Below are 12,599 nucleotides of genomic sequence, written 5' to 3'. Positions count from 1 at the left end.
CAAACTCCTGAGCTCAGGCGATCCACCTGCCTTGGCCTCCCAGCATGCTAGGGTTACAGGCATGAGACTCTGTGTATCTCTGTCTTGATGTCTTTTTCTTTTTTTTTTTTTTTTTTTTGTGATTTTTGGCCGGGGCTGGGTTTGAACCCGCCACCTCCGGCATATGGGACCGGCGCCCTACTCCTTGAGCCACAGGCGCCGCCATTGATGTCTTCTTCCTTATCACCAGTGTTCTCACTCACAGTCTCTCTTTCTCATTCTGTCTCCGCAGCTGGCCCCCGAAAGGACCCTCTTCAAGTCCCCAGCTGGGGGCCCCGCATAGACCTGGAGTGGACAGCCCCTCCTTCCCTTCATGATTCGTTTGTAGCGCAGGTAACCAGGGAAGGATCCCAGTTCATTCCTGGAGGGCAGTTGTCCTCATCCCACCTCCCTGGGACTCCCCTTGGCCCTTGGATGAGGAAGGAACATTCCTTTTTGGGAGAGCCTGGTTCAGCTCTTCTCTCTCCTGCCTGGGCTTCTGGGTCATGCCACTGCCAGGAGGGTCTCTCCCCTACCCCTTTCCTCCAGATTCTTTGCTCATCTTACCTTTTTGTGCCTTCTGTGGGCTGGTTATGAAGGGCAGGGACTCATAGGCTACAGACCTGGGAGTACAGGGAGAAGGAAGCATGGCAGGGCAGAGGAACAGAGCAGATGAGAGCCCATCCTCACCACCTCCAATGTAGCAGCAGGAGCCTGGGGGGCCTCTCTGGGGACAGTCCCCATGGTGTGTGGGGCTCCAGGGACATAAGTGTTTTTGCTACAAACAGGAGGGGTATCCATGTGCCCTGGGGAACTGTGTGTAACATTCTTCACCCATGTGTGTATTTCTGGCAAGAGGTTGTGTGCTTTAATATTCACCAGATTCAGGGCGGCGCCCGTGGCTCAGTCGGTAAGGCACCGGCCCCATATACCGAGGGTGGCGGGTTCAAACCTGAACCTGGCCAAACTGCAACCAAAAAATAGCCGGGCGTTGTGGCGGGCGCCTGTAGTCCCAGCTGCTCGGGAGGCTGAGGCAAGAGAATCCCTTAACCCCAGGAGTTGGAGGTTCCTGTGAGCTGTGTGAGGCCACAGCACTCTACCTAGGGCCATAAAGTGAGACTCTGTCTCTACAAAAAAAAAAGCAATATTCACCAGATTCCTCACAGCACTGCTTAGAAAAGACCCCTAACCTACTGTGGGAGGTCCTTGTGTGAGACTCTTCATTATGTCACAGAGCACCTGAGGATTTGGGAGTTAGGGGTGGCAATTAGGAGGTCCCTATTAGGGAAGTTCAGCTGGGGCTAAGGGCTTGGAAACACCTGAGTATGCTGGGGGAGAGGTTGGGAGAGGGTGTGGGAATCATTGGGAGGATGGGTGGATGGAAGGATGGATTGGTTCGGGTATTTGGCAGAAGGGAAAGATGGGTGGATGGCGGTGTGGTAAGGCTGGAGGAAGAGAGGGATGGGTAGGTAGATGGATGGAGGGACGTTTGGAAGGTTGGAGAGATGAATGAATGGAGGGAGGGAAGCCTGAATGGGCAGATGGTAAAGAGCATCAGTTTCCTTGGGTATGAAGTGGGACTGGCAATATCCCTTCCATGAGAGTCAAACAAGCTAACGTTGGTGAGGTGCTTAGATGGTGCCTGGCACATGGCAAGCACTCAGCAAACGTTAGCCGTCCTCATCCTCATCATTCTGACAGTGAGACTCACCCACCGCCAGTGGCTTCTAGGTTCAGAGTGCCTGTCCTTATGGTATCTCTCCTTTGCTTCTGCCTCAGCTCCCCCCCACCCTTCCTTCTCAGGAACCACCCCATACTCGTCTTCCAGAGAAGCCCAGAGCCTTAAGCCATATGGCCTTTCTTGCTCGCTTGTCCCTTCCTTCCCTCCACCCCTCATACCACACCCAGCCTGGGTGGGGCCCTGTGTGCAGGGAGGCAGGGCAGCCTGGTGGTGAAGAGCTTGGGCTCAGGAGCCACTCCCTCGGCTCACACCTGGCTCAGCTGCCTACTTACTGGAGATGGAGGGTGACTGTTTCAGTACCTCTAGTCACTCATCTGCAAAATGGGGATGGCAGGCCCCCATCATGGGTACCAGGAGGCTCCATTTAGTTAAATGTGTGTGAAGCACACAACCAAGGCTCACTTAGTCCTGGTTGATACCATCATCGTCGTCATCATTAGCATCATCTTCAAGTGCTGGGGGAGTTTGGGTTGGGGAAGGGAGGGAAAGGAAGCTGTCCCCAGTCAGGAGTTTTTGGGAAGACACCTGGGAGGTGTACCTCACCCCCATCCGCCCCTTGGACTCAAGGGAGGAGAAACTCTGACCCCTCCAGGGGGCTCCCCTGAAGGGAGGGGGCTGGGCAAGCTGCAGAAATCTAACCTTGTCTCCCTCACCCTCTTCCTGACCCCACCCCATCCAGTGGCGATGGATGATGAGGATGGGAGATGCTTACTAGACGTGATTTGGTGAGTAATGGGCTTCCCACTCCCGCCCTTCCCTGCCCACCCCTCCCCAGCTCCTTACCTCCTCAGTATCTCTTCTTGTCTTTTTTCCAGTGACCCTCAGGCCCTCAATGACTTCCTGCATGGATCTGAGAAGGTAAGTCCTGGAGCAGGGAGAGGCATTCCCCACTGGGGGTATGGGGGGCATGATTAGATGTGAGAAATAGTGAGAGATATATCACCTTGATTCAGTGGACATCTGTGCCGGGCCTTCTATATGAACCAGGCACTGAAGTTATGGCAGTGAGCAAAGCTGATGGTCAGCCCCTGCCCTCATTACCATATATGTCTCTTTGGTGAACAAAGAAACTAGTAACTGATAATGGTAATGGTGAAAAGCACCATGCTGAGAATGGTAAAAAATAATAATGTCACTTGCACAACAAAAAAAGGTTTAAAAAAAATGCATGGGGTGCAGTTTGGTCAGAAAGAGTGACCCTAAGGAGGTAACACTGAAGGTGAGACCTGCAGAACGAAATGCCACAATGTTTCCGGTAGGAGGAAGAACAAGTGCAGAGAGGGAAAAGAGTTTGGCAGGCACAAGGAACAGAAAGAAAGCTGGTGGGGCTGAACTGAAGGGGAAACTAGTAGGAGGTGAGATAGTAGTAGACAGAAGTCACCAGATTATGCAGCCCTGGAAGACCTTGATAGAAGAGTTTTGATTTTCATTGTGAAAATCAAAATCAGGCAGTTCTGATAGGTTCTTAAGCAGGAGAAGGTCATATTCAGTTTGTTCCCTGGAGAATGGCACTAAGTGGGGGAATGAAAGAAGTCTATTGAGCTCTGAGGAGTTGTATTAATTATCTATGGCTGTGTAAGAGAGTCTCCAAACATGTATTGACTTAAACAGTTATCACAGCTCTCACAGCGTCTGGGGGTCAGGAATCTGGGAATAGCTTAGCTGAGTGGTTCCAGCTGAGGGACTCTGAGGTTGTTGTCAAGATGTGGACTGAGACTGCAGTCATCTGAAGGTCTGTAGCTGACAGATGTGCCTCTATGGTGACTCATTCCTGTGGCTGTTGGCAGAAAGCCTCAGTTGCTCACCATGTGGGCCTGTCTATAGTGCTGCTGAAGTGTCCTCACGACATTGCAGCTGTTCTTCCCAGCAAGGTGGAAGCCACAGTGCCTTCAGTGACCTAGTCCCGCCCTCCAAATGGGACTTGAATTCCACAAGGAGTATCAAATAATTTGTAGAGTAAGAGGTGAGTGCGGTAGGATGATGGTGGCTGGGCCACTGTGTAGGCAGTGGATCATGTGTGAGACACTGGATTTGGGATCTGTTTGAGAGGTAGAATCAACTAGACTTGCTGATGGATTAGATGTTGAGGGAGAGAGTGTGTCCCGAATGACTCCTGGATTTTGACCTGAGCAACTGAGTGGATTATGGTGCTATTTTCTGAGGTTGAGAGTTTGGGGCAGATGCCAGAAGTCCAGGTGGTAATATTGGAGATAGAAATTGGGGTTGTGGAGAGAAATCCAGTTGAAGAAATTAGGGAGGCCTCAGCCACAGACAGATGTTCACTGGGTGTATATGTGCAGTCCAGGGTCTGTTCTGGGTGTTGAAGGTGCCCTGGAAGTCAGAGCAGGTCCCTGCCCTCCCAGAGATGGGCACAGTATGGGTGTGCTAGGCACCTAGATGGAGAGGCATACCAGGCGCTGGACTGCGTGGAGAGAAGAGCAGTTATTAAGAAGGGGTGAGCAGGCTCGGTGCCTGTAGCTTAGTGGTTTAGGGCACCGGCCACATACACCAAGGCTTGTGAGTACGAACCCCACCCAGGCCTGCTAAACAACGACAACAACAACAAAATAGCCAGTTATTGTGGCGGGTACCTGTAGTCCCAGCTACTTGGGAGGCTAAGGCAAGAGAATTGCTTAAGCCCAAGAGTTTGAGGTTGCTGTGAGCTGTGACGCTGCGGTCCTCTACTGAGGGTGACATAGTGAGACTCTGTCTCAAAACAACAACAAAAAAAAAGAGGTGGGGGCAAACAGTTGTTGGGAGGAGGAGGCATGTGTGGATGTGCTGCCAAAGAGACACAGGGGCCAAGGCAAAGGGTGCAGCTTGGGCAAGGGTATAGAGGCAGGATTCTCAAGTTCAAGGCAGGCACATCAGGCAAGCTTCAGAGACCAGCCTAGGGGACATGGTGTTGGGGGCACCTTGGGTTTCTTTGAGGCCGTTTTTCTTTGGGGCCTTTTTTCTGGGGACAGAGTTTGCTGTGCCTCCAACCCTTTCCATTTTACCCCTTGTCTGTTTGCCCTGAGTAACCCTAAACTGATTTCTGCTCTAGAGCATGGACCTAGACTGCTGACTTTGATCTTGGGTGGGGGTGGGTCTCATTGCAGCTCGACAGTGATGACCTCCTGGATAATCCTGGGGAGGCCCAAAGTGCCTTCTATGAAGGTCCTGGGGTAAGTGGCCATGGCTCCCAGTCATTACCCAAGTAGTCTGTGAAGGCAGCCAGTGGGAGGGAGGCCCTGGAGGTCAGAGGGGAGGCTTGGGCTTGTCTTCCTGAGAGGCTTGGGCAAGAGGAGGGCAGGGGACAGTCACTGGAAGCTCATGGTTGGCAGCTGGGACCATGGCTGCAAGAGTACCCTGATTGTGCAGGAGAGAGCAGAGGTGGCAGACCCTGGTAGGGGGTCAGTGATGTGGGTAAAGGTGGCCAAGTCCTTGCAGAAGGAGCTGGTGAGGGTCCCCAAGGCCTTGGGGCCTTGAAGGCCAGCTGGTGCAGAGCAGTTCTGGAGAGGTGAGGCAGATGCAAGCTTCAGGGTCTAGCAGGGACATTCCTCTTGGGGGGGGGGGCGGTTAGGGGCGATCTGAGTCCTGCCCTGACTCAGCCATGGGGCTGTGCGAGACCAGGGGAGGGGCCTCCTCACCCACAGACCACCGTCTCCACTTGGACAGTGAAGCAAAGCTCCAGAATGGGGAATGCAGAAGGCTTTTAATAGTAGCACCTGCGGTGCCTGGCTATGCCGATCCCTGCACCAAGTGCCAGCCATGCCGCTCTCCTCCCATCCCTCCCTCCCTCCCTCTCCCTCCCCCTCTGTCTGTCCCTCCTTTCCTTCCCCTCCTTCTTCCCTCTTCATCATGGTAACGATTATCATATGCTAGGCTCTTTATGGTCATTTTTATGTAGTTCTCACAACACTTTAATAGTATATTACAAATAATTTGTCTTTCATAATATAAATGATTAAATCCAGAAACATACCAGTTATGTATCATGTCAGTGTTACCACATTTATAGACCCAATAGCCACGATGACCCTATATGGTTGTTATTTTGCGATACTTACTTTTATCATTACCATGTTTTCACACCCATATGGTCCCTGGTCCAGTTCTGAGCATTCCCCATACATGATGTCAGGGAATTTTCACAGCCATCCTGGGAGGCAGGTTATGAGCATTTAGTTGTTAAAGTCAGAGGGGCATGGGGGCCTGCAGTCCTCAGTTAGGGCTAAGTTGGAGTATTGTCCCATTAGCCACTCCTCTGCACTCACCAAGAAGTGTCCCCTCTGTGAAATGAGGGAGAGAGCAGCATTGTTTTTAACAACACTCACGATAATAATAACAATAACAATGATAGATGATGTTTCCCAAGTACCTGCCAGGCACTGCTAGGAGCCCTCCACTTAGATTAATCAGACTCTTTGAAACTGTAGGCTTTGATGTATTATCTGGTCAGATATCAGTGGAGATTAGGTGGCATAGCTGAAGTATTGCTCATTATGTGTGTGCACATACTTATCCGGGTGCTCTGGGACAGCATGGGAAACATTTAAAAAGCATTGGATTTATGGCACAGTTGGCGTATAAACCTACAGGTGGTAGCTGTTGCCACCAACATGATTTTTAGTCCAGCGACTACAATTCTTTATCAGAAACCTTTGGAGGTCCAGTGTGTTTGAGACTTCAGAATTTTCCAGATTCTGAAAAGGCGATATGGTATTCATGCCCTATGTAACGTTACACACTCACTTTTGATGGCTGAATTTATGAAGTCATATGACATGAAGAAATATGGTCTACCCAAAGGGCCACGTCAGTTAGGGTTAAGTTTTGCTGCCAAAGAATTATGAAAACATTCTTGGGTTTTAGAGCTTTAAGGTTTTGGAATCACTAATAAGTGTTGTAGGCCCTGTATGGCTATTTAAAAAATTGTTTTTGTTACAGTCTTCTGATGGGTACAGATGAAGAAACTGAGTTAGATAAGCAAGCCTCAGGTTGCACAGCCAAGCCCTGGCAGAGCTGAGATTTGATCCCAGGTCCAGCCACCTGCAGATGGAATGTTCTTTCTTGAACTTGGCTGCCCTGCCACCTGAGTGTTGTTTGCTGCAGCAGTGGCCGCAGCCCAACCCTTTGCTAACCTTAGCTCTTTCTTTCCCACCCTACCTGGCTTCCAGCTCCATGTACAAGAAGCTTCTGGCAACCACCTGAACCCAGAGCCCAGCCAGCCAGCCCCCAGCGTGGATCTAGACTTTCTGGAAGATGACATCCTGGGCTCTCCTGCAACAGGGGGTGGAAGTGGGGGCAGCGGGGGAGCCGACCAGCCCTGTGACATTCTACAACAAAGCCTCCAAGAGGCCAACATCACCGAGCAGACGCTTGAGGCTGAGGCCGAGCTGGACCTGGGCCCCTTCCAGCTGCCCACATTGCAGCCCGCAGATGGCGGGGCAGGCCCAACAGGTGCTGGAGGAGCAGCCACCGTGGCCACAGGGCCTCAGGCCCTCTTCCCAGGCAGTACTGACCTCCTGGGGCTGCAGGCCCCACCCACTGTGCTGACCCACCAGGCCCTAGTGCCACCCCAGGATGTGGTCAACAAGGCCCTGAGCGTCCAGCCCTTTCTGCAGCCTGTGGGCCTGGGCAATGTGACCCTGCAGCCTATCCCAGGCCTCCAAGGCCTGCCCAATGGCAGCCCTGGGGGTGCCACTGCTGCTACGCTCGGCCTGGCGCCAATCCAGGTGGTGGGCCAGCCTGTTATGGCACTCAACACACCCACCTCCCAGCTCTTGGCCAAACAGGTACCTGTCAGTGGCTACCTGGCCTCGGCAGCTGGCCCCTCGGAGCCAGTGACCTTGGCGTCGGCTGGTGTCTCCCCACAGGGGGCTGGCCTGGTCATCCAGAAGAACCTCTCAGCCGCTGTGGCCACCACGCTCAATGGAAACTCTATGTTCGGAGGAGCAGGGGCTGCCACAGCAGCAGCCACTGGAGCGCCCTCAGGACAGCCACTGGCGGTGGCCCCGGGCCTCGGCACATCACCGCTGGTCCCTGCACCTAACGTGATCCTTCATCGTACCCCCACACCCATCCAGCCCAAGCCCACCGGTGTGCTGCCCCCCAAGCTCTACCAGCTGACACCTAAGCCGTTCACCCCAACAGGTGCCACACTCACCATCCAGGGTGAGCCCGGGGGCCTCCCGCAGCAGCCCAAGGCCCCCCAGAACCTGACTTTCATGGCGGCGGGCAAAGCGGGCCAGAATGTGGTGCTATCGGGCTTCCCGGCACCTGCTCTGCAGGCAAATGTCTTCAAGCAGCCTCCAGCCACCACAACAGGGGCTGTTCCACCTCAGCCCCCTGGAGCCCTGAGCAAGCCCATGAGTGTCCACCTCCTTAATCAAGGCAGCAGCATCGTCATCCCTGCCCAGCATATGCTGCCAGGCCAGAACCAGTTCCTGCTGCCAGGCACGCCTGCAGTTCAGCTCCCTCAGCCGCTCTCAGCCCTTCCTGCCAATGTGGGTGGGCAGATCCTGGCAGCTGCAGCCCCCCATGCGGGTGGGCAGCTCATTGCAAACCCCATCCTCACCAACCAGAACCTGGCAGGCCCGCTGAGCCTGGGCCCCGTGCTGGCCCCCCACTCTGGGGCCCACAGCGCAGCCCACATCCTCTCGGCCGCCCCCATCCAGGTGGGACAGCCAGCACTCTTCCAGATGCCCGTGTCGCTGGCCACGGGTAGCCTGCCCACACAGAGCCAACCGGCCCCTGCCGGCCCCACAGCCACTACCGTCCTCCAGGGGGTCACGCTGCCCCCTAGTGCTGTGGCTATGCTCAACACCCCGGATGGGCTGGTGCAGCCAGCCACCCCTGCCACTGCCACCACAGGGGAGGCTGCACCTGTCCTTACGGTGCAGCCCACCCCTCAGGTTCCCCCAGCAGTCAGTACACCACTACCCCTGGGCCTCCAACAGCCACAGGTGCAGCAGCCCCCTCAGGCCCCCACCCCACAGGCCACTGCCCCGCCCCAGGCCACCACCCCTCAGCCCAGCCCAGGCCTGGCATCCAGCCCAGAGAAGATTGTCCTGGGGCAGCCACCTTCTGCCACAGCCACGGCCATCCTCACTCAGGACTCTCTGCAGATGTTCCTGCCCCAGGTAACCAGGGCTGGGTGGGGCCAAGGAAGCAGGTGCCAGGGGAGGGGAGGCCGCAAGAGGGGCCGGGAGCTGAAATTGGGTGCTGCTGAGGCAGCCAGCAGAGATGGTCTTGTGGGTTGGGGAGAGCATCTCAGTGATGACACAGGTGGCCCATGGAGGCAGCCCAAGGGGTGAGGGGCCAGCCAAGCTGGCAAAGGGAGACAAGCTGACAGACAAGAAGAGGGGTCTCAGAGAGGGAGTGGGCAGCCCAAGGACAGAGGGTTGGGTGGGTGGGGCAAGAAAAGGCAGACAAGGGGGAGGGGCTGACAGGCATTTATGTAATGTGCTGCTGGTTTGTGCCCAGCACCCGGCACCCCTCCTGCCCACTGCTTACAACCCCCTTCTCTGGAGTCCGGGGAACGGCACTAGGGGCACTGGTCTCAAGTGGGGAGGCTGAGGGCCCGTGGGGCAATCTTCTGACCGTGTGCGGGCTGCGTGTTGCAGGAGAGGAGCCAGCAGCCCCTCTCCGCAGAGGGCCCCCACCTCTCCGTGCCCGCCTCGGTCATAGTCAGCGCCCCGCCTCCTGCCCAAGACCCAGCCCTGGCCACCCCCGTCGCCAAAGGAGCTGGCCTCGACAGCCAGGCCTCCCCAGCTCCGGCCCCCCAGGTAGACAAATCCCCTGGCAGCCTCTGTCCTCAGCTCAGACCTGGCTGCACCCTCTGCCCGCTGTCCTCCTTGCTCTCTGTCCTGCCTGCACCCTTGTATCGCTGACTAGGACCATGGCTCTCTCTCAGGCCCCCCTGCTCCACAGATAGTCCCTGAGTATCTCCTAATGATTGTGGATACTTGAGACCAGGGCCACCCCTGGGGGAGCCCACACTCTAGGCAGGGATACAAGAAACAACAGGAAATTGATTATTTCTGAAAGTGATAATTTTCTCATCTTTTTTTTTTGTTTTGTTTTGTTTTTTACAGTTTTTGGCCAGGGCTGGGTTTGAACCAACCACCTCTGGCATATGGGGCTAGCACTCTACCCCTTTGAGCCACAGGCGCCGCCCTAATTTTCTCATCTTTATAAGTTCAGATAGTTCATATTTCAAAAAGATACAAAAAAGTACATAGTGAAAAGCCCACTTCTTCTGAATCTTAGCTTCCTGAGGACCCTCTAGAGTGGTTTTTTACATTCCTTTTCTGTGTATAGGCAAGTAAAATCATGTGCGGATTATTTTCCTTCCATTTTTATAAAAATAATAGCATACTCTGCGGTTTTGCACTTTGCTTTTAACGTTTAAAATTTGATCTTGGGGACCATGATTCATTCTTTTATATGGCTGCATGTTATTCCACTGTATGGATGTACTGTTATTTTATCAGTCCTTGTTAGGCTTATAAGTCACACCCAATCTTTGGCTGTTATGAACAAAGCTATAAGGAATGACTTTTTATATATGTTACTTTTTAGGATAAGTTTTTAAAAAGGAAATTGATGGGTCTAAAGGCATATGCATTTATTTTTGATAGATATTGCCAAATTGCTCTCTGTAGAGTACGAATTGGCTTAACCTTCATTAGCAATGTACAATTTGTGCTTGTTTTCCTATACTCGTGCTGGTATTTGAACTTGGCCATTCTGGAGGGATGAGAAATAGTATTTTCTTTTGTTTTAATTTGCATTTCTTTTAGTGTGAATCAAGTGGGACAGGTTTTCATATCCTTAAGAGCTATTTGTACTTTCTGTACTATTTGACTGTCAGGTCATAACTTGTCATTTTAAAATTTGGGTTACTGGTCATTTTCTTGTTGATTTGTAGAAACTTTTTGCATGTTAGGAGAATTAGCCTTTTGTCTTGTGTAAGTCATAAGCACATGGGAAGTTAGGGAGGGCTACCCTTCTATTCTGGAGCAGTGGATGTTGTACTTGTTCAAAAAGGACTGATGGATAGACAGAAAGAGGAGACAGTAACATCAGTTAGGGCCAGGATGACAAAAACCAGCATGGCTCTGGCCTTGAACAGTCGAGATTTCACTTGCAGGCTCTGCCACGTACCACATAATCTTGAGCAACCAGTTTCTTCATTTCCATCAACAGATATTTTGGGGTTGTGGGGTAGTGCTTAAGTGGAGTAAAGAGTTGGTAGGGTTAGGGTTAGGTCTCACAATTAAGTTTGTGAACTCATCCTAAAACGAAGTGCTACATACCGAATTGCTGAATATCACTATGGTCAGTTTGGAAGTACTCCTTGGAAAGTTACACATTGACACTGGCACCTCGTCCACCCTTCAAAGCCATTTTGGAACTCTTTTTCTGGAATAGCCATCAGAGCTGTTATCATATTACCTTGATGTTCTGAATGTCATCAAAATGTTTTGCTTTTAGTATTTCCTTTATCTTTGGGTGAAGAAAAACGTCATTGGGGGCCAGATCAGGTGAGTAGGGAGGGTGTTCCAATGCAGTTATTTGTTTACTGGGTGTTCCAATGCAGTTTTTATTTGGCTAAAAACTCTTTCACAGGCAGTGCTGTTGAGCTGGTGCATTGTCATGATGGGAGAGCCACACCTTTCTTTTTTTTTTATTTTTATTTATTTATTTTTTTTGTAGAGACAGAGTTTCACTTTATTGCCCTCGGTAGAGTGCCGTGGCGTCACACAGCTCACAGCAACCTCCAACTCCTGGGCTTAGGCGATTCCCCTGCCTCAGCCTCCCGAGTAGCTGGGACTACAGGCGCCGCCACAACGCCCGGCTATTTTTTGTTGCAGTTTGGCCGGGGCTGGGTTTGAACCCGCCATCCTCGGTATATGGGGCCGGTGCCCTGCTCACTGAGCCACAGGCGCCGCCCGAGAGCCACACCTTTCTTCTGCCATGATTTTCAGTTAAGGTTTTCCTGTTTCTCTAATGACGTTTACTTGGTCTGCTATGCTTTTCACAGTCAGCCAAAGATTTTAATGTAGTTTGATGAATTTTTGCAATGTTTTTGTCAGTTCTGCTTGTTATTGGCCACCCTGACCTCTCTTCATCAGTGACTCTTTCTCTCCCCTCAGAAAAATGTTTAATCCATTTGTACACTGCTGTTTTCTTCATGGCATTATCCTCGTAAACTTGCACTAACATGTCCCTGATTTCACTTTCACTGTCATCAAGTTTAACAAGAAAGTTAATGTTGAGGCCAGTGCAGTGGCTCACACCTGTAATCCCAGCACTCTGAGAGGCTGAGGCAGGTGAATTGCTTGAGCTCAGGAGTTCGAGACCAGTCTAAGCAAGAGCAAGACTTTGTCTTTCCTAAAAATAGAAAAACTAGTCAGGTGTTGTGGTGGGCTCCTCTTGTCCCAGCTACTTGGGAGGCTGAGGCAGGAGGATTGCTCAAGCTCAAGAGTTTGAGTTTGCTGTGATCTATGATGCCATAGCTCTCTACCAAGGATGACAAAGTGAAACTGTTTCTCAAAAAAAAAAAAAAAAAAGTCAATGTTTGTTTGTTGTTGTAATTCAAGCTCTAACATTCTCTTAATAGTACACAAAGCATTCAATGACAATAATGAAGACCACTCAGTAAGACACTGCCACACATCAACACAAACACAGCTGTGAAATGCTGATATGCCAAGGTTATTAAAACCTTATTGAGCTGTTTATATTGTGCTGCCAATATAAGTGTACGGTGATAAGTTCACGAACTTAATTGTCAGACCGTATACACTTACCGTGAAGTAAGCACTTGAGAAATGTTTGATATTATTAC

General features: G+C 51.7%; 1 protein-coding gene across 3 annotated transcripts in view; it reads left to right on the top strand.

Annotated features, from left to right (window-relative positions):
• BICRA (BRD4 interacting chromatin remodeling complex associated protein) overlaps positions 1-12,599 on the top strand; it is a 95,491-nt gene that overhangs the window by 64,612 nt on the left and 18,280 nt on the right. For 2 of the 3 annotated variants that reach the window (XM_053604724.1, XM_053604726.1), the window contains exons 2-7: positions 272-372; positions 2,439-2,484; positions 2,575-2,617; positions 4,861-4,926; positions 6,922-8,886; positions 9,370-9,531. In XM_053604724.1, coding sequence (XP_053460699.1) covers positions 2,444-2,484; positions 2,575-2,617; positions 4,861-4,926; positions 6,922-8,886; positions 9,370-9,531 — 2,277 coding nt within the window. In that variant the 5' untranslated portion in view covers positions 272-372; positions 2,439-2,443. The remainder of the gene's footprint in view (positions 1-271; positions 373-2,438; positions 2,485-2,574; positions 2,618-4,860; positions 4,927-6,921; positions 8,887-9,369; positions 9,532-12,599) is intronic. The other variant, XM_053604727.1, reaches the window with a different exon arrangement.

The sequence above is a fragment of the Nycticebus coucang genome, chromosome 10, assembly GCF_027406575.1.
Source record: "Nycticebus coucang isolate mNycCou1 chromosome 10, mNycCou1.pri, whole genome shotgun sequence".
Classification (NCBI taxonomy): domain Eukaryota; kingdom Metazoa; phylum Chordata; class Mammalia; order Primates; family Lorisidae; genus Nycticebus; species Nycticebus coucang.
Note: the sequence above shows the minus strand (reverse complement) of the source record. Positions and strands in the feature narration are given on the sequence as shown.